The sequence below is a fragment of the Melanaphis sacchari genome, unplaced genomic scaffold, assembly GCF_002803265.2.
Source record: "Melanaphis sacchari strain LSU unplaced genomic scaffold, SCAv2.0 Contig61_pilon_pilon, whole genome shotgun sequence".
In the NCBI taxonomy this organism is placed as follows: domain Eukaryota; kingdom Metazoa; phylum Arthropoda; class Insecta; order Hemiptera; family Aphididae; genus Melanaphis; species Melanaphis sacchari.
Window position 1 is genome coordinate 166,575 of NW_020271437.1, and position 23,107 is coordinate 189,681.

The 23,107-nt window shown below is 29.0% G+C and overlaps 1 protein-coding gene across 1 annotated transcript; it reads right to left on the minus strand.

The window, feature by feature from the left end:
* Window positions 1-1,369: 1,369 nt before the first annotated feature.
* Window positions 1,370-22,038, minus strand: LOC112600158. The gene is made up of 14 exons (XM_025347332.1): window positions 20,716-22,038; window positions 19,819-20,038; window positions 19,468-19,687; window positions 19,135-19,405; window positions 18,167-18,333; window positions 13,609-13,643; window positions 12,707-13,521; window positions 11,294-11,513; window positions 10,974-11,193; window positions 10,635-10,905; window positions 2,771-3,595; window positions 2,054-2,273; window positions 1,735-1,954; window positions 1,370-1,666 (listed from the first exon to the last, which is right to left on the minus strand). The coding sequence occupies exons 1-14, from the start codon at window positions 21,535-21,537 to the stop codon at window positions 1,381-1,383; spliced, it is 4,812 nt and encodes a 1,603-aa protein (XP_025203117.1). The 5' UTR covers window positions 21,538-22,038; the 3' UTR covers window positions 1,370-1,380.
* Between the last annotated feature and the right edge of the window lie 1,069 nt (window positions 22,039-23,107).

Below are 23,107 nucleotides of genomic sequence, written 5' to 3' on the forward strand. Positions count from 1 at the left end.
GTGTTTGACAATCGAAAGATATAAATATAGTTATTTAAATTTATTTCACTTGTAAAACAAACATATAGGAAAATGATAAAAATATTGAAAAGACGTTGGGTAAGCGACTGAGTGTCGTATTCATTTTCGAATCAATTCTTATAGATGTTAATATGCCGCTTTTGACCGTAATTGAATTTGCAAATAGCGGCTACTCATTCATGTGTATGTGTATTATCGTGAATCATTAATATTTTAATATGTCCTAATAAATTTGTGTTTTTACAGCTATAATAATACTATTCTATTAATTTTTTAAGTCTAAGGTAGTTTAAAGAATAATAATATATTTTTTTGATAATTTATGTTTATATAACTGAACGGATATAATTCTATTTATTTTCTTAAATCTAAAATTAATAAATTAAATAAATAATAAATAATGATAAATGTGTATATCATTACATTGTATACGCCATAAGAGTTAGGTAAAGATAAAGATTCGATAAAATAAGACAATTGCTTACTAGCTATCATTTATACTTTTGACAATAAAAAGTATGCTTTAATGTACAATGTAATAATTTTGTGTAATTAATATTATTATAACTATTCTTAAAAAAAAATAATGTATTTTTGCTAATTTTAAACAAATATTTATAATTTTTTAATTCGTTTTTTGTAATTTTAAGTCATATTTGCATTTTTTATATTATTTTTTAATTGTTTAAAGGTTATCACTTATCATGTTCCAAACCCTAGTATTCAGTAACATTTTTGTGAATTCTGAGACAGTTTTTATTAAGAAAGATCAACTCTGTTATATTCTTAAATTTCTTAAATATTTTGTATATTTATTTTTCTTTTGTATACAAAGATATAATCTATAATAATCATGAATTTTACTATTATGTTTTTCGAATATTAAATTTGTAATTTTTATTTTATGTATATAAATACTGACTAATAATCGTAACTACTAATAGATAAATTATTATTTAACCATAAATTATATCAATTTTTATATTTTTTATTTATTTTTAGATATTTAAAGACAGACTATTGAATAATAATAATTTTAATAAAATTACATTTTTGTTTAGAGATACTTTGACCAAAGATATTATTTCCAAAATATTTTGACCGGTCACCCTATAATAATGGTCAACTATTTATAAGTAAACTATTATTTAATTATAAAATATATTTATTTATATATATATATGGATAAGTAAAAACAGACTATTGAATAATAATAATTATGTTATAGTTCGTTTTTGTTATACTCTGTTACATCTAATATAATAACAATTTCGTGTAATATATTTTAGAAAATAAGTAAGACAATTGTAATCTATTAAATTATATTTGAATTAAATATTAGTATATATTGCGTTCAATTTATTCAGATTTTACTTTGCGTTTATAAACAAATATCAAAAAGTATTTACAAATCATTTTTGAGACACGACAAATTATGAACAACACGATTAATGCAATGAATAAAAATGTGCTTATTACATCAACCAAGAAATATTGATACCACGTCAGATTTAAAGTTTGAGATTTTAAATGTGGCGCACCATTATGACGTATAACGTACTCAGTCCAATAAGCTACTGAATCAGCTGGTGACATAGGTCGGTCTTTGAATCGTTCAGAAGCGATTTTAGCGTTTTTCCGATACCTGTATAAATTTCAAGGAAAATATTTTCTGTATTTTTGTTTTAGAAAAACATAATAATTACTTCTTACGTTTCATTGTTGACAATTTCTAAAACAGCCTTTAAAAATGTATCTTTATTTACAGAATTTATGTCCATAGAAATCGCCATTCCGGCGTTAACAAGGTTGTCAATGTTTCTCGGTTGGTCGTAGAAAAACGGAAATCCCAGTACAGGCACACCAGCGTCCACAGTTTCGTACATTCCAGATATGCCTCCATGACTGATAAACAGTTTCACATTTGGATGCACTATTTAAAAAAGTAGAATAAATTTGATAAAATATTATATATATTTTTTCGTAAGAAACTATAGAATCTATGACATTATTTAAATATCTCGGCACGTACAAAGTATATCACGTTGTGGAAACCATTTCTGTGTCATCACATTCTTCGATATGTTTTTCATATCACCTTCGTACTTCCACAACACCTTCTGTGGAATTTGGGAGAAGGATTCTCGAAAAACGTTTAGAACATTTTCTGGTAACGATGACATTAAAATCATCGAGCCTAAGGTGAAGAAAATCACACCATGAGGAGCGTCGTCAATAAATTCTAAAATATCCTGTAATGCAATTGCATAGAAGTAAATATATTAATTCAACAATTATTAAGTTGACTCAACGTGTGGAAAATCGCTTTTAAGTTTGAGGTATAAAATTGTATAAACGCTTAATATTTCATTTTAAAAGTAAATAGGTATATTTTAATAATATTAATCTATTAGAATGATCTACTGAATGTTAAACTCGACTCCTACTTTACAAAAGTACAATTACTTACTCAGTTACTCTACCCTTTCCATTTCTTTTTTGATTAGAATGCATCAAAAAAAAAAAAAACAATGTTATAATTAAATTTACTTATTTATAGCATATAAATTGTAGATCATTAATAAAAGTATACGCCATAAATCCAGCATTTATAACTTTTTTAATTTTCTGTTTTTAATGTACTCAGTATAAAACATGTGGGTTATGTTGTGCAGTGTATTCTTAATTCGCGCCTCAAATGGTTAATATCTAAACAAATTATAACTTGCAAATCAATTGTTTATTGTACCTTCGGTATCAATCTTGGCGGGGCCAAATGTATGCCACCGATTTGTACGACATCTGGCGACAGCGGACTAGAAGGTTTGGTGATCAAGTGCGTATTGGTAAAAGTTAACGACGGTTTGACCAGATCCACAGCGTCGAAAGATTGCGGTTCGATTTGCCGATGCCATCGTTCTTCCCGCCATAACAACCACAAACTGTAAATTAAATGCAGCGAATTGGCAAAACGGTCAGCGAAAGTTTTAGGAACACTGCGCCAGAACAAGAAGCTGGAAGTAGTTGTGGGATTTTGAAAGTGTTCAAAGAAAGAACGTTTTGAGTGGAGGACGACCGATGACGATATGACGTTTATGGCTGGAATTTGGAGGACGGTGGCCACGTATGACACATAATCCAAGGAGACTGTCCCAGCTACTACCACGTCGAACACCTGTGACTTGCAGTCAAAAATTTTTTGCATTTGCTGGTGTTTAAACACAGTTCTGCAACCGGCCCGGGTCATGTTCACAATAAGTTTAACTACTGTCGACATAGATTGACTATCCATAATCAGCGACGCGTTTAATCCAATTCTCGTCTCCAAGTCTCCAGAAACGTCTATTTCAGTATAACCGTCTCGGTCGCCATCCGGAAATGGTGTAAACACGGTTACGGTGTGGCCATGATCAGTCAACGCCTGTAGCACGGCCCGCAGCACATTCCATTGGCTCTTTGCTGCGATCGGCTGTACTGCTAGGATATTAGCAGCACCAACCGGCGTCCACTTCAAGAACAGCGCTAAACAGGCACAAAACGCGATCAGTTGGGCCCCGAAATTCGAACTCTTGATCTTCATTGCTGGATCTTAAGTTCTGTTAAACGAGTAGCATTCGGATCAATGTGTAGATCTGCACCAAACATATTAACGTACTTGAATTACAATTACAATTACAATTTAAGTTTTTTTTTTTTTCAGAAATCGATTAAATTAATTATTTTGATAATCTATTGTCTACTTACATTAAAAAAAATTATAAAACTATAATTCTTAAATTCTCATTTAACACATTGGTTCATTTGAACATATTTATATTACACTGCATAGGTATGTAAAATAAATAATTAATGGATTAATGTTTTAAATATTATCGCGTTATCTAATATTATGACTATTTAAATATCATAAGATGTAATTTATGTAACTTTACTTATATTTTTAAGTGTACACATACTTGACGCATTGCAAAAGTATTAAATGTAAAAAAAAAATAATAGTAAACGTAGTATTCAACACTTAAGTTGTATATGGGCACGGATCGTTTTATTACACCATATCTAAGGTTTAGATAATAAAGGTATAACTAGTTTGCACAACTAGTTTTTTACAAATCGTTTTAGCACATTTCTATCCCCACATTAATATAGGCTTAAGACTATCAGTTTAGAACAGATGTAATTAAAATGTGTATGTAAGTTTGTTTTATTATGTAAATTTTGAATAGTGACATTTTCGTCTGTTCTTCTTAAGAAAAGCTAAGCAATCAATTGATTTATTTTTAAATTCATTCTAAATATTTTCGAATTTTACCTCTGTATTAATTGTTTTTTTTTTTTATTTTAATTTTATAATTTTATTGATTATTGAATAAATCACTACGAATTCCGTGAGATCAATGTGTAGATTTGCATCATACATATGTATGTACGTATGTGGATTAAAATTTAAGTTTTTTATTAATTAATTTATTTTTTATTTATTATATTTGTATTTTATGCAAAAATTCACTTTAATCAATATTGTTGATTAATTATGGTCTATTTTTACACTCACATTTAAAATTATTTTAAAACAATAATTCATACAATCTCAATCAAACTTTACGTTTATTTAAGATTTCGATCAAGAAATATGTGCAATTTAAAATGATATTATTTTTTTGAACAATTTAAATATTGACCGTTATCATATTCACGGCATATCTTCATTGTTGTAATTAGAATATTTACTTACCTTGGCCTTTAAAACGTTTAAGTATAATAATTTATCGATTTGTTTTTTATTTAATTTTTTTTATTTTTTTATTTTGAATTATTAATGAAATATTAAATATTATTGGTAAGAATGAATCAACACAAACCAAAAAAACTCACTTTAACTACAATTTGATGAAATAAATATTTAGTACTTAAAACACTTATATTAATAAAACTGGGAATACTTCAATTTCTATGACATGATATCATTCAGTTTATTAAAGTAATATCAGTGGCGGTTCTGGCATAAAATGTTTGAGGAGGCAACAATTTTGCTTCCTATTGATTATACAATTATCAATTAATAATAATAATTTTATAAAATTATCAATTGCTATTGATGATAAATTATTTAGTGATAACGTACAATAATCCGTGGTAGGGATTAATTTTTACATCATAAACAATCTAAAGATTAATTAGTTGTACATGACGCCAATTGACGCGGCTCCGGCGGTTGTCGTGGTTTTGATCCGCGGAAAGCCGGTCGTGTGATTGTGAATGCTCGCACCGATGTGGAGCCACACAAACAGATCGGTTGAACAGATTCGGCAACGAAGTTCTAAACCTTAGGCGGTTGGACGTAGACTCGGTGATTCCAACGAAGTCAAGTCCATGTGGAGCCGTAGTAGAGTTCTTTGGACAACATTCGGAACATCTCATGTTGTTAGACGTGCGATCGACCTACGATGCCCGCGATTGCTCGCGGCCGAAACCGGAAGCTCGTCCGGCACAACTTATCTTTCCGTCCCGCCTTGGCCTTTATGGCATTGGTAGGGGAGTTGACTATATTGCGTCTTTACCCGTGGTGGTGGTGATAACGGTGTAGACCAGTCGCTTCGGTGCCTGTACTTTGTACTAGCAACCGTTGCGTACCGTGTCATATAGTGTACACATGTTTAATACCTAAATTCTATTAAATTTGTTCCCAAAGAATGATTAGTAGTGAATCGCGAGGCGCAGTGACGTTTTCCAACGGAGGCAACGACTATGTGCAGTCTCCTTAGAGAATTGCACATGCGCTAATTGCATATTTTATGTGGGTCTGTGTGTGTAAATTTATGTACACATGTAACGTATCGATAACGGCAGCGGCGGTTGCCTCCTGAGAAAGTGGGAAGCCGCCGTTGACTCGCCGGGATGTATGGAGAGCAATCCGTAGCCTAATATATTGTACGTAGTAATTTACATCATATCAATTATCAGTATATTATTAGTATATTCTATAAACAATATTAATAATATAGAACATAGGTATTCCCTTGTCACGCACGGTCACTGGGCAGTCTTTTACATATAGGCACCACGGTCTTATTTAAAAAGTAAAGACTAAGACTGGGCATGGACTCTCCATAATTCCTTCATTACAAAATTTAAATATATATTTTATTAACTTCCCTTTTATAATAGTGTATATATTTAAAAATATAAGAAAACAATATTTTATAATTTAAATAATATTAACCATATATGTCTCTTATTTTCAAGGGAGGCACAGCCTCCTTTGCCTCCCTAGGAAAACCACTACTGGACTAATATGTTAATATGTCTAACTATATCCTCTATTAATAAAGCTCTATAAACGTACTTACAAGAAATAATTAATGGCTTCATGTTTTAAATGTTTCTCGTCATCTCAAATCATGAATATTTAAATACCATAAAATGTAACTATTCTTATACCTTTAAGTGTACCTATTCATTTACAATGTATTGCAGAAAGTGTTTTCGCACATTGACTTTTTTATGATTTGTTTAAGCACATTTCCCTTCCCACTTTAATACAGGCTTATCTATTTGTCACAAACGTGATTAAAAATATGGACGTGTATTTATTGTAAATATATAATATGTATGTAAATATTTACTACACTACTTTTGAATAGTGATATTTAAATCCGATTTCCTTCATAAAAGTTAAACAATCAATAATTGATTTATTTTTATATTTATTCCAAATATTTTTCTATTTTACCAAATTATTAATTATTTTTTATTTTTTTTATTAAGATTTTAAGTTAATGATTCTATTGTTTATAAAATTATCAACTAAATTAGTTTCACTTAAAATTCAAGATGAGCAATGTAAAACTGACTGTCAAAATGTTTGTAAAAACTGTCTGATCCATTAATAGTCTTAAGATTATTATAGGCTCAATTTTTCAAAATTAAATCGATTTATAAAAGTAATACTAGAACTTGTATAAGGTACAACCTACAAAAGATCATACAATTTATCCGAAACTTCTTCAGGAGGGAAATAACTTAATCCAAAAAAAATATTTCATCTGTTTGTCAATTTCAAAATTATTGTTTAAGTACATTTTTTGTTGTTTAATGTGTCTAAACCAGTTTTGTCCTATATAAATATTACAACATGCAATTTTACAGTTAGGAAAAATTTGTAATTTAACATTATATACAACTTTTCAGTCAGCATAAAAATGTATTAAATTTATTATACTACCAGTAATTTTAAAAGATATATTTTGTTACTTTTTCCACATATAAGTGTCACATATCAGTTTTATTACTTAAAAAACGAAACATCACAAGAACATAAAAATTGTTTATACATATATGCATGAGTAAGATAAAGTTCAACAAAATATTTTGGAGTGTATTAAAATTTTCAACCCCCAAAAACGTGTTCGGCATCATGTAACAACCTTAATTTTTTTTTAATATGTAAATATAGATTGATTTTCATCATCACTAATAAAACAAAAATTATCATCTTTGTAAATAAAATTTTTCTGAACATCGATTAATTATTTTTTGCATATTCTAAAGGTTTCGGTAGGTTGGAAAGGATTTTTCTCCAGTTTCATATATGGATGTTTCCGATGTTTGAATTCATTTCATTTCACTATATTGAAAAATTTCAGAAAAATCACTTATCAGTACTTTGCAATTCCAAGTATATTAGGTTATTTGTTTTAATGTGAAAATGTTATTCAGCTTTACGTTTCAAATTATTTCTTACAATTTTCTAATAATTTTTTTGTCATAGTATTTGCAATGGTTATGCGCGTTTTTAATTTTTTTAATTTAATTTTATTTATTTACTATAACAATTGTGGAACATTTTTATTTGTACACCTCAAATTTGTATCACCAGATTTTTAATGTATGATATTCAGTCAATTAATAAATATCTACATTTATACACTTGTTACCTCGACGCGTTTCAAAAACATTACTAACATTGATATCCCCATAATTAATAGTACTTATAGTGCCGCTTTCTGGCAAACAATTATTAAACGTTACTTAATTACTATCAGTCTTACACCCACTGAAAAAGTTGAACGGTATTTAAAATTTATAAATTCATACTAAAAAACGTGTAATAAAATAAAAGTCCAATAGTGACATGCATAAGTGGTTTAAACTATTGGTTAAAAACACAGTACGAACAGATAAAATACTTTTTGTATTTTTGACTAAGATATTGTGTATTTAATCATCAATTTTACAGTTCTGAGTCTAAATTATTGGATACGATTAAATTTACTTGAATAAAATAATAAAATATGGTGTATGCGTTTAAAGTACATGTCAAATATTACATCTGAAGTAGTAGCAGAAGGTGCATTTGAATAATTAATAACAACTCCAAAACGGATTTTTGAAACAAATCATGAATTGAAAATGTAATTAATTAACAATATTTAAGTTGGATGTAAATTTATAGAATACATTTTTTTAGAGGTGGGTGGAAAGAAACAACATTTTCGACGTGCGGCAAAAGTATTAAGAATTCTATTGTTGGTATTGTCGGATGTGGCAATATATATTATTTACTAAGAAGCTTAACACATTTGAAATTTCTCAATTGCTTTATGCTAGTAGAAATGAAAAACCTGATAGTAAAATTAAATTTAGTCATGCATATATAGTATAATAAGTAAAACTTTAAATTCATAATCAATTAAGCAAAAATCTTGATGGAAAATTAGTCACAATCGAAGAGTTTGTTAAACAGAGTAATTTCATAATAATTTATGTTGAACTAAATGAGGATATAAAGTATATCAAAAATCGAAAACGCATTGCCAAAATGAAGTCTCACGCCGTAAAAATCGGTCGTGAAGGTTTAACTAATTTAAACATTCACATTAATGCTCGAAACAGTGGCATGACTAGTCAATGTTTTTCGAGCCAAGGCTCCGTTGAGTTTTGGAGGTGTTGGTGGTTATAGTAGATTTGTAAAATATATTGCTTCTAAATTATGGAATGGAAAATGTTAGCATATAAATATAATACGAGTATAAGCACTATTCTACAACATCTGCTGTATGTAAAAAATCGATATCGATGTTAAAATTAATGAAAACTCGACATAGATTCACTAATATGGTGTAAAATAGACATAAAAAACTCGTGTTATTATTATGTGAAAAGATATAGTTTTAAATCCAGAAGAAAATTTGAACGAATATGAATTTACATAATCAGTGCTTTAAAAAGAATTGTTATTTATGTAATTATATAACTTTACTTAGTACAAAATTTTTTATTAGTATACATTCATAAAATTCTTTGGTTTATTAATATCATATACCTAATTATATTTTCAATAATGTGTACTTTATGTATTATGTTTAAATTATACACACATGATGTTATAAGCTAAAAGCATATAGGTATATTTATGTTTTTTTTACGCGAAACATTTTAAAGATGCTTTTGTTCAAATATTTAATTAAAAATTTAATGTTAATATAAATAATTAATCTTTATACTTAGTAAAAACTATATAAAGACTAATTATAGTAAACTCAAAGTTTAATTGTTCTTTGACATCATACCAAAATGCCGTGAAAAATTTTAAATCTGGAGTTTATAAATATATAGTTTTTAGAAGGTATGTTTACATCGTTCAAATTTAGTTTAAACCAAAATTTATAAAACTAATATTATGGTATATTTTATTTTATAGAGGAAAACAAACTTCTAATTGATAAAAATGTATTTATTTTACTCAATCCGTATGTTTCACACATGACAGTTATTGCGAGCAAAGTAAACAATTTTGATATACGTTCTGTTGTGAATAGATAAATGGATGGGTGGGTGGAAGGATAAAATATATTTGGCTACTTTAATTAAAATTTTTCATCTACGCCACCGACTCAAAATTAGTTCAATTTTATCATTGTTTTGAATTTTAAGAAGTTGTAGACCAAGATACATTTATTGAAACATTGCGAGAAAAAAGAATTGGAGGTGTGAGTCTAGTGTTTAAACCAAAATATTGAATTACACCAGCACTGTTACCACTTGATAAACATTTAATAAAAATCTCCAATTGAATAGATATTATCCTCCTACATTATCTTTAATGAATACCAATAATTTATTAAAAACATTTTGTAACATTTTACGTTATAATATAGCTCAGGAATTTCTACCATCAATGGTGATCCCCAAAAAAGTAAGACCAACTGAAATAATAGTAAATTTTCTAAAATATAAGCATATATACTTTAAGTTTATATAGTTATTTTATAATAACTAATTAATTTGAATATTATCTACAATGCCACTTATGTTGTTACTATTACCTATAATACAATAAACGTATACACCTTATATGTTTATTTTTATACTTCTTTTATATTATTTAAATTCCCACAATAATGTGCGAGTTACCTATCAGCTGTATTTCCAATTGATCGTTGGTACTATAAAATAAAACAAAACCAAAACATATTAATATATGACGAAAGCAATATAATAATTATTTTGTGGGTCATAAGATGTATCTGGGAAAACAATTAAGAGAATCTATTAAATTATATTTCAACTATATACTAGTTAATATTGCAGTCAATTTATTCAGATTTTACTTTGCGTTTATAAACAAATATCAAAAAGTGTTTACAAATCATTTTTGAGACACGATACAATATGAACAACACGATAAATGCAATGAATAAAAATGTGCTTATTACATCAACCAAAAAATACTGATACCATGTCAGATTTAAAGCTTGAGATTTCAAATGTGGAGCACCATTATGACGTAAAACGTACTCAGTCCAATAAACAACAGAATCAGCTGGTGACATAGGTCGGTCTTTGAACCGTTCAGAAGCGATTTTAGCGTTTTTCCGATACCTGTATAAATTTCAAGCAAAATATTTTCTGTATTTTTGTTTTAGAAAAACATAATAGTTTCTACTTACTTTTCATCGTTGACAATTTCTAAAACAGCCTTTAAAAACGTATCTTTATTTACAGAATCTATGTCCATAGAAATCGCCATTCCGGCGTTGACAAGGTTGTCAATGTTTCTCGGTTGGTCGTAGAAAAACGGAAATCCCAGTACAGGCACACCAGCGTCCACAGTTTCGTACACTCCGGATATGCCTCCATGACTGATAAACAGTTTCACATTTGGATGCACTATTTAAAAAAAGTAGAATAAATTGGATAAAATATTATATATATATTTTCGTAAGAAACTATAGAATCTATGACATTATTTAAATATCTCGGCACGTACAAAGTATTTCACGTTGTGGAAACCACTTCCGTGTCATCACATTCTTCGATATGTTTTTCATATCACCTTCGTATTTCCACAACACCTTCTGTGGAATTTGAGAGAAGGATTCTCGAAACACGTTTAGAACATTTTCTGGTAACGATGACATTGAAATCACCGTACCAAAGGTGAAGTAAATCACACCATGAGGAGCGTCGTCAATAAATTCTAAAATATCCTGTAAACGAGAATGCAATTGCATAGAAGTAAATATATTAATTCAACAATTATTTAGTTGAGTCAACGTGTGGAAAATCGCTTTTAAGTTTGAGGTATAAAATTGTATAAACGCTTAATATTTCATTTTAAAAGTAAGTAGTTATATTTTAATAATATTAATCTATTAGAGTGATCTACTCAATTATGACTTACATTCGACTTCTACTGTATAGCAGTATGGTTACTAGTATGGTTGCCCCTTTTCCTTTTTTGATGAAAGTTTATCAAAAATAAAAGTTATTATTTTAATCACTTATGTAGAGCATATAAATTGTGTATAATTAATAAAAGTATAATAATAAAATGAAAATTAATTGAACATATGCTATCATTCCGACACTTATAATATTTTTAATTTTCTATTTTTTATGTACTCTCCAGATATCTCCGGATAATGAGTATCACTAACTTTTTTGTGGAGGCTGTAAGTTTTTACCGATGTTGATTAGATTTTAACCAGGAAGTGAAAAGATAGAGGAGATACACCAAAGTTCGTCAATGATATTGTGATTAATTTAATTAATTTTTATTTTTGAAATAACATGAGAAAAAAGAGTATAACAACAGTGTAAGCTATGGGGTGAGCGACTGAGCGCCGTTGTATGTGTGGTGTATACTTAAATAGACGATGATTGTGACCACAATCATCAATAATCAATAATCACAATAATTAAGAAAAATACGGGGACTTTTTTTACTTTTAATCTTCCAAAATACCAACCACATAAAATTTTCACCAAAAACACCCTCAAAATTAAAAATTGAAGCAATTTTGCTGTTTCAAAATTTGATGACAGAAAAAAAATACACACTTGATTTTAAATTCGATACATTTATAGCTCCACTCAGAGTATAAAAATCAAAATGCAAGTCCATTAGCATAAAGAAGGATTAAAGTTTAACAAACTTATGACATATTCTTAAATTATACTTTACCAGGTTATTTATATATTGTGTATCATTATATAATAAAAATATGTAAAAATATTTTACACAAATGAAATAAATTTTCTATGTGTACTTATTATGATTAAATATAATAGATCAACCTACCAAATTGTTTGATATTTTATAGTCTCCATTATGCACATATAGATTTTAACTATTAGAGGATATGAATTATAATCTATTAGTATTTAACATATTTATTACCTTCGGTATTGATCCTGGCGGGTTCAGGTGTATGCCACCAATTTGCACAACGTTTGGCGGCAACGGTCTGGAAGGTTCGGTAATGAAATGCGTGTTGGTGAAAATCAGCGATGGTTTTACCAGTTGTACGGTGTCGAATGGTTGTGGGTTGGATTTTCGGAGCCTCTGTTCTTCTCGCCATAACCACCATGAACCGTAAACCGTTTGTAAAGCGTTGACAAAGCGGTCAAAAAACGTTTTAGGAACTCCGTGCTGGAACAGTAAGTTAGAGACAGCTGCTGGGTTGGGGACGTGCCCGAAGAACATACGCTCCGAGTACGTGACAATAGGTGGTGGGACAACGTATATGGAAGGTACACGTAAAATGGTAGCCGCGTACGATACGTAATCCAACTCAATTGCCTCGGCGACCACCGCGTCGAATAATCGCAACTGGTGGTGATCCAGGATTTCTCGCATCCTTGGGTGGTTGAATACAATACCGCAGTTGGTACGACCCGAACTTGCGATGTGAGTCATAATCGCCCTTGTGGACCGATAACTCGTCACCTGTGATTCGTTTAACCCGATCCTCGCACTCATGTTACCGGAAACATCCACTTCCGTGTAACCGTCCCGGTCACCATCCACGATTGGTGTGAACACGGTCACGGTATGGCCGCGGTCCGTCAGCGCTCTTAGAACGCCCCGCATTACGTGCCAGTGGCTGTTACCGTGGATCGTATGCACCGCAAGTATGTTTGCCGCTCTGACCGACTTCCACTGGTGTTGCGACGGTTGCAGTACTTGACATACACAAAACGCAATCAATATGTCTGTGAAACGTAAAGTCATTGTTTGCAACAGAGCGCTCACAAACCCTATACGACGAACGATAACCCGGAATTGTTCCTAAACTTTACCAAAAATCCAGTTCTGCTCTTCAAGCGGACTGCTGCTATTATAAAAATGAAATTGTTTATTCGTATATTATTTTTCTTTTTTTTTTGGTTTCTGAAGTTGTCCTATGCAGGCTATACATCATAATATGGTATAGATACACTAAAAAAAAATTGATGATACACATACCTATATATACTATTTTTATTATAAAATAAAATATATGACCTCACTATAATACTATAAAACTACAGTATTGACTACGGCAAGCAAATTTATTGTGAATTAATATATTTTTTTAATAATTATATATTTATTTTATGCGTATACTAATAGAAATCATATCATAATATAATACACTCTCGTTTTCCCCCTAAGAAATAATGTTAAAAGTTAGGTAACTAACTTTTTGTAACACTAAATTACAAATAGTTATAAGAACCTCTAATATACATACTTATATTTAACGATAATAACATTATAAGTAGGTGTCGTGCATTAAACTATATCAAAGATAATATACATAGACCGTTTTATGCCAGTAGGAACTTATATTAATTACCTACAAATTATAATAGAATTAGGTATCTTATTTCTCAATCCGCATGAGTAAATACACGTCTTGTTCAATGTAAAAAATAAAAAAACATTTATAAAAAATAAAACAATGGTTTACTTAAAAATACACATTTTAATACTATGCATATAATATATAAATACTTATTATACATAGAAATACTACAGCTGACTACACAGGTGAGTGCTGTGTATCCTATACCCTAGCTTGTCAAAATACCCGTGACTGTATGATTTTTCGCAAGGTTATACTGTAACCATGGACATGCTTAGGGGAGGATAATATTTCCTAATTTTATAGTTTTTTTTTATATTCGTGTACACTGTACAATTGATTTATTGATTAGGTATAATTTTCACCTTATCAGTCTGTATTATTTAATATTGGTGATAATAACTATTATTATAGGTACTAAGATCGTGGTAATTATTTAGATCATATACAATGGATAAAGCCAAAGCCTATAGATTAGGTACACATAATGTCAATGATGTACATGTTAGCGACGAGTCGCCAGTTGCTGTGCATGTTCTAGTAATTAGTCGCATATTTATCTCGACCTATTTATTTATATTTCATAGTTAATATTTGACTTTAATACAGATTTTAACTCGTTATAAATTCAATAAATTTAAGTTTTGATAAATTTATTAAGGTATTTATTATTAATTTCTACTATTAAGTATTTAAAATAAATTGTCAATAGGTCCACATAAATTTTAAAAGTAGTTTAATAATTAAATTGGTGTGTTTATTGTTAATAAGAAGTGTCTTAAGCACACAGCCTAGTATTCAACTATATTCTTCAAATTTTAATATGGTGTGCCTAGGTCAGACAGCTATCGTTAGTCCAAGATATTTAACCGTAGGAGATGAAAGAACTTAGACATCATAAAGAGTTACAGCCAAAAATTATGCTTGTTTAAGGGTACCTAAAGGTTATATAAACTGATTTGGCTTGATATATTTATGAATTACGAGTGTAAAGAGATGCTTTTATTTTATTTAGAGAATTCAAACAAAATACACATGAATTAGTACTCTTTTTTTAGTGTCACTATCCCAAAAATAATTTTATAACCCCCCCCCCCCCGTTAAAATAACTAACATCAATCCAAAGTTGTTGTTATTAAGTTGAAAAATTGGAATTCGTAGCTTAAAAACAAATTATCATTTACATATTTACATAATATTAACACAAAATCAAAAATTGGAATTAAATATTTAAAAAGTTAATTTATTTTAACTTTTTAACTTAACTAGTTAGATTATTTTCTAATCAACTTATGAACTTAAAGAGTTTAATTGAAAGCTAAAATAACTTAGCTTTTTGCTGTTGATATAAAAAATGTTTTTAATGAAATCGTGTTTTATAAATTGTATTGTTTTAAATGTTTTAATATTATACGACCTTCAATTGCTATATAATATAAAAATAATAATATTTGTTAAATTATTAATTTGAGATTTGTATAGTTTAAATTAATAAGTAGTCTATCATATAATGTAAAAGGATATTTACACTGTACAATGTACATTATGATAAAAGTTCAGAAAAATTGTTTTTTATAATCAAAAAAATTATAAAGACATAGCCATTCATGTGATTTACATACTAATTAAAAAAAAATTAATTAACTGTTTTTAAACTAAGTTAATATTTTTTTCTATATTAAATTTTAATTTATCGAATTAAATTTATAATTTGTTAACGGTTAACTTAAAATAACTTATCGATCTTGTGTTCTTTTAGTTTAATTTAACTGAAGTTAATTTTTATCATTAACTCGCCCACTTTTTCACAGAATTATTCAGTGATATTATGTTCATATTTATCATATTTTTGGGGAAAATGTGCGACTTGTCGCTTGCGCATGCACAGTAAAGGCTATATAACTGACGACTTTTCGCTAACATATACATTAAAATATTAACCCGTGGTTCCATCCATTGTATATGATCGAAGAGCAACTACCTATTAACTAGCATCTACAATTACAAAATATAACTTTCAAGTTATCAATTTATCATTTCATATCATATCATATCACAGATTATTTTAATTGATTATAATATTATATTAAAAAAAAGTTGACCCCCCCCCCCCCTTGACCCCCCTTCCATTCAAAATTCCTGAGCACGTCTCTAACTGTAATACATGAAATTCTTAGTTCAAATATTTAAATAGTTTGAAAACATTTAAGTTCACAATGAAGATCACTGTTACTGATTAAATATTAGTAAAGATAATACACTTTTGTTTTACACTTACCTTTAAAATATTTTCAGAGCAATAAAACATACGCTGTTGTTTAATAATTTATTTTTAAATTTAAAATATGAGATATAAAATTTAATAAAATAAAAAATGAACGCGTAAAATCTTCACTTCAAATACAATTCAATATAATTTATTTAATTTAGGTACTTAACACTTACATATTAACACCTACGAAATATAAATCATTCAGTTAGGTATAAAAACTAACATATTACTTTATTTAAAACTACACAACGTTGCGTGTCTAAGTAACTTATAAATAAGTTTTATTAAATATATCACAGTTTTCCAAAAAATGATTATTTTTAATAAATAATAAAAATCAATTTATTTGTAAGTTATAACTTGTATTTATGTTATATGTAATACGTACATATTGTATTACAATTAAATAAAACAAAAAACATTTTATCTTATCAATAGGTTAAAGACTGAAAGTATAATTTACTACAACTACATAGTACAAAATAATAAATAATACCAACTATATAAATATAAAACAAATAAAGAGATAATTAAAAAAAAAAATGTTCATTTAATTTGTTGTTTAGTTTGTAAAAATAAAATGTTTAAATATCATATAATTAACAGTCATGTTTTAATATATTTGAGTATTGCAGGGATAACGTAAGTACTTAATAACAAAGTATTCAAACCAGGGCTTGCAAACGTTATAATAACGTTATATTTGACAAAAAAAGATTGAGATTTGTAACGTAATTATAACGGAAAATGATAAACATAAATAGTTACACAACACAAAACAAAACATAACAATTAACAAAATATCATAAAACAAAACTTAACGCAAAGCGTTATATATAGTATATCATTAAATGAATAAATAAATTTCCAATTATTTAATAGTTACCTATAATTTATAAGATATATTAAAAATTTTAATTCAAGAATAACGATAAACTCAAAATTTTTATAACGTTTCAATTGTAAATAACGTAAAACAATTTTTTTTCAAATGCGAGCCCTGATTCAAACAATTAAATTAATTATTTGAACAAACGTAACATTTTAGTAATCGACTTTAAATGTAATGAAAATAATATCATTGATTAATTAATATAGTATTAAGTATCATCAGTGGTGATATTACTGATATTATTGGCTATTAATAATAAGAAATAAATATTGTGAAGACGTATACCTATTTAAAGACTATGTTTGTGTATACGCTAATGTGGTCAATATTTCAATGTTTAATGTACGTATAATAATATGGACTGTATTTTTCTTCTTTCATTCATAGAGTACCAATAAGGCAACAGCCGAGTATATAGATTCCTAAACAGGACCGTATTTACACGCCTAGGCCTATGAGGCTCGGGCCTAGGGCGGCAAATTTTGTAAGAAATAAAAAAAAAATCATATAAATATTTTATGCATTTATATAACTGCGTAAATTAATATTAAAGTATAGATATTTGTGTGTAAAATATACGGGCGCATGACACTTGTAAGACGTGGCAGTTCATATAAAGATTTATGTGTCAAGTTTGATTTTTTTACGAATATATGTAGTTTTGACGAAGAAATTATTTCTGAAAAAACTAGAACACTAATAGAACAATATCCTAATGATATTGAAGAATCATTTAGAAATGAATGTCTTCATTTGCGTGATCATCTTTTTTTTAAATCTGACAAAAAAAGAAACGCCCAAGAACTTTGTAAGATGTTGTATACAAATGATATAATAGATATTTACCCAAACGTCACAACAGCGTTACGTATATATTTGTACACGTTTGCAACAAATTGTACAGCAGAGCGGTCGTTTTCAGCATTGAAAAGAGTAAAATCGTTCAACTTTGGAGTCAGATAGATTAAACGCGACATCAATACTACAAATAAAATCTGAGATGCTTCGAAGTATAAATTATGATGATATAATTGATGATTTCACGTCTAAAAAAATTCGTCGTAAAATGTTATAGATAACATGGGTATAGGATTAAAAATTTATATTGCTAATACCAGCTAATTACAATTTATAATTATTTGTTTTGTTGATAATGACTATTGACCTAATTTCTTTAAAATTAATTAAATTAATTAGAAATAATTACAACATTTTTTTTTCTTAGAGTAGGGGCGGCATATTTAAAAGGACCTAGGGCGACACTTGTTCTAAATCCGGCCCTGTTCCTAGACCCTTACAAGGCTATAGCTGGTCTTAATCAGATCTTTCTTACTTATAGTTTATGAAGTTATATGTAAGTGTAAGTATGGTTCATTTGTAGGTACGTATTATTCATCAAACCTGTATTCATTTATGTGCAATATATCGTTTTAGAAATTAATCATACCAATTTTTTAATATAGCATATTATATTATAATATATGTTATTCATAAATGTATTATGTAATACATATAAACTATTAAGCATAGTATTAATTATTTGGGTAAGTATTTAACTACATTATATTCAAATTTTTATTTTATTGTTTTTCTTCCATAGTATAATTTAAAAATATATTTATACGTCATTTTTAAACAGACTATTGAATAATAATAATTATGTTATAGTTCGTTTTTGTTATACTCTGTTACATCTAATATAATAACAATTTCGTATAATGTATCCTAGAAAATAAGTAGGACAATTGTAATCTATTAAATTATATTTTAATTAAATATTAGTATATATTGCATTCAATTTATTCAGATTTTACTTTGCGTTTATAAATAAATATCAAAAAGTGTTTACAAATCATTTTTGAGACACGATAAATTATGAATAACACGACAAATACAATGAATAAAAATGTGCTTATTACATCAATCAAAAAATACTGATACCACGTCAGATTTAGTGCTTGAGATTTTAAATGTGGCGCGCCATTATGACGTAAAACGTACTCAGTCCAGTAAACTACTGAGTTCACAGGTGACATAGGTCGGTCTTTGAACCGTTCAGAAACTATTTTAGCATTTTTCTGATACCTATAAATACAGTTAGTAATATTTAAAAATTTTATTGAATGGCATAAATTTAATGTTCTCACCCATCATTGTTGACAATCTCCAAAACGGCGTTTAAAAATGTTTCTTCAGTAACAGATAACAGGTCCATAGAGATTGCCATACCAGCATTCACCAGATTGTCAATATTTCTTGGTTGGTCGTAGTAAATGGGAAAACCTATTACGGGCACACTTCCGTCCACAGCTTCGTACACTCCAGATATTCCCCCATGACTGATATACAGTTTCACATTGGGATGCACTATATAATAAAGTATGATTACATAACTTTTAACAATTAATCATAAATACTAAAAATTAAATGTTAAGTTTTAACTTTTAAGCTATATATACAGTCGTTATAAAAAATGATTTACAAATCTATGCACGTACAAAGTATGTCACGTTGCGGAAACCATTTCCTCGTCATTACATTCTTCGGTTTGTCTTCCATTTCTCCTTCGTATTTCCACAACACCTTTTGCTGAACTCGAGCGAGCGCCTTTTGGAACGCGTTCTGAACATTTTCCGGTAACGACGACATCGATACCACCGAACCAAACGAGAAGTAAATCACTCCATGAGGCGCATCGTTAATAAATTCCAAAATGTCCTGTCAACAAGAAAACATATTTATTTTTTTTTTAACTTCGTAAAAATCATAACACAGATTCTGTTACGTAGAATATGGGTATTATCAGAAAATCTAACCACACTGAGTGTATGTATCGTATACGAGTACTTACTAAAATACATAATATCGAATGCAACGTCTGCATAATATGTTATCACAGTGTTTCAAGTAGTAGTTATACAACATAGGTCTTCTTATTTACACAGCATTTGTTTTTAAATTTATATTAATATTTAAATCAGTAATAGTAATGACATAGCATCATACAGAAAAATGCTATTTTTCGCTTAGGTTTTTGCACGTACAAAAATGATTTAATTTAGCTGATAATTTCTTAATTTTCGACATCGTAGTTTTGAAAAAATAAAAAATGTTTCTATCAAAGATAACTATGGCAAAACATGTTATCTATGTGATAAAAGTTAATTTTGTTATTAATGTAACTTACATATTTAAAAAAAAAATTATTGAAGCAACGCGGTTTTTTACTATTAGTTATTTTAAATAGGCAATAATCTGAATAGTCATATAGAATAGATTGTAATTATTAGTTATTAAAGTAATTTTCAACATCTGATTTTCAAAAAATATAATCGCCCCATTAAACTTTTTTTTTGCATACGTCCCTGGATCTTACGGTGTTTATTTAATATTACCTTCGGTATCGGTTCTGGTGGTTTTAAATGAATACCGCCAATCTGGACGATGTCCGGCGTCACCGGCCTAGCCGGTTCGGTTATGAAGTGCGTGTTGGTGAAAATTATCGACGGCCTGACGAGGTCTACGGCGTCGTACGGTTGAGGGTCGGCAAGTCGAAGCTGTCGTTCGACGTACCACTTGAACATCGAACAGTACACCGTCAGCATCGCGTTGGCGAAACGCTGAGCGAACGTTACGGGAACGCCGTAACCGGACAGAATGTGTCCCTCGGCCGCCGGATTCGAAACGTGACCGGTCAACGGAAGTTCCAGGTACGTGATGATCGGCGGTGGAACGACGTACACCATGGGAATGCGAAGTACGGTGGCCACGTATGCCACGCACTCGGACACCAGTGGTTCGGTGATGACCAAATCAAATTCCCTCACTGCAGCGCTTTTTAAAATGCTCATCATTTGCGGATTACTGTAAATCGTATTGCAATTCGCGCGGGTGACTCTCGCCATGTTCGTCATTAGTTTCCATGTAGTGTCGAAATGTTCAAACAAGAACGTGGCGTTTACGTCGAGTTGCGGTCCCATTTGCTCGGACACATCAACCTCGGTGTAACCATCCCGGTCACCGTCTATAAACGGCGTGAACACGGTTACGGTGTGTCCGCGGTCAGTCAATACCCGGAGTACAGCCCGCATCACGTTCCAGTGGCTCTTGCCGGGGATCGTCTGCACTGCCAGGATATTCGCGGCATCAACAGGTGTTCGTTGGAGTAGCGATGACCACGTGCAAAACGCAATCAACACGGTTGCGAAGCTCGACATGGTTTTTCCTGTGATAACTGTATTCTATTATACATAGGTAATACGATGTAATATTATATTATCCATAGGTGCATACCAATGTACTAACCGGTCCAACTAAGACCCACTTAATGTCTTAATACACGCGTGATGAAGCGTGTTATCAAGAGAGAACCACTCCTGTGTTTTTTTAAGGTTGGTGATGAATGATGAATGAATGGGTGAAAGGTATGGCAATGAGTTATGACCAAAAGGTAATAAATAATAATCTTTATAATATGTTCTCAATAGTATTATTATGTAACTATTCACCATGAACGGTTTAATTAAAAATGTTCGTGTTAACATATGTATTCATCGGGTTATAGTGAGTTATAGTAGCAGTGACTATATTTTAAATTGTGGAGGAAATATTAGATTAGCCTGCGAATAGTTTTAAATTCACCACGCTATCCTTGTACGGAAGACAGATCAGGATTTGATGATAAATCAACATTGATATTTGATAGGTTTACCTGCAACCTACTTATATCTATGTCAAAATAATGACAAAATTATAAAATTTTAATATAATAAACCTGATACTAGTGTTATAATTAAATAATGCTCATTGGTTTTATGATACCTAAGATTTAATGAAATAAGTTCCAATTTGTCAACATTTAAAAATCAGTAAACAGTAATTTTTAATTCTATTTATTATAGGTAGTTGTTAAAGTTAAATAGTTTACCTACATAACCTAGTAAAAAGGTTACCTAATCAATAAAATGTTTTAGAAAACATTTTAATCAAACCACTGGTTATACTGTTAAAGGAACCTACTTGAAAAATCTTTCATTTTTAGTAATGTTTGATAATAAATTAGTAAATAGCTAAAAGTCAATGTTTAGAAACATTTGAAATGTTTTAAAAATTTAAGTAATTTTAGCTCTCAATATACACATTAAAATATTATTTCTTATATAATAAATTCCCAGTATTCCAAATTTTCTGTTCCAATAATTTTGAAATTAAATTTTTTATTCTAACTACATAATTTAATAGTTACTGTTATGTAGTAAATAATAAATTATTACAGAAATATATTCAAGTATAATTAATTTTAATATTGGCTATAATCTCAAATTGTCTTGGATTCAAATAACATGCTTTTAATAAATAGAATAAAATATATTTTAAAAGTATTTGGAATACTATTAATTATTATAGTACCTAGCTGAAATTATTATTTAAGATAAATACTGGATTCAAAATACAATTTTTTGAAGTATTAATATTCGTGTAATTTACCTTATAACATAATACACTTGATAGGTAGGTACTCGCCAATATATAAGAAATGTTAAAAGTTCAGTCATCACTATTTTGGTTAAAGATTTAATAATTTAAAATAGAAGTAACACCACAAAATACTTTATAAAATATATTTAGTCAAACCATATAGTGGCTTACACAGCACTAATATAATACTAATAATAATATTATTGTACAAGGGTCGGTAACCTACGGCCCGTGTAGCAATTTCATGCGGCCCGCGATTACAATTTATAATTGGTATGAAAATATGGAATATCACATTATGTTAGTTGA

What these genes read in the sequence shown, in the direction of transcription:
- LOC112600158 (XM_025347332.1), bottom strand. Translation starts at nt 21,537, where the DNA reads ATGTCGAGCTTCGCAACCGTGTTGATTGCGTTTTGCACGTGGTCATCG. An exon ending in CACCAGAACCGATACCGAAG is followed by an intron (nt 20,039 to 20,715) that starts GTAATATTAAAT and finishes TCTTGTTGACAG; the next exon opens with GACATTTTGGAATTTATTAA. An exon ending in CGCCAAGATTGATACCGAAG is followed by an intron (nt 2,274 to 2,770) that starts GTACAATAAACA and finishes ATTGCATTACAG; the next exon opens with GATATTTTAGAATTTATTGA.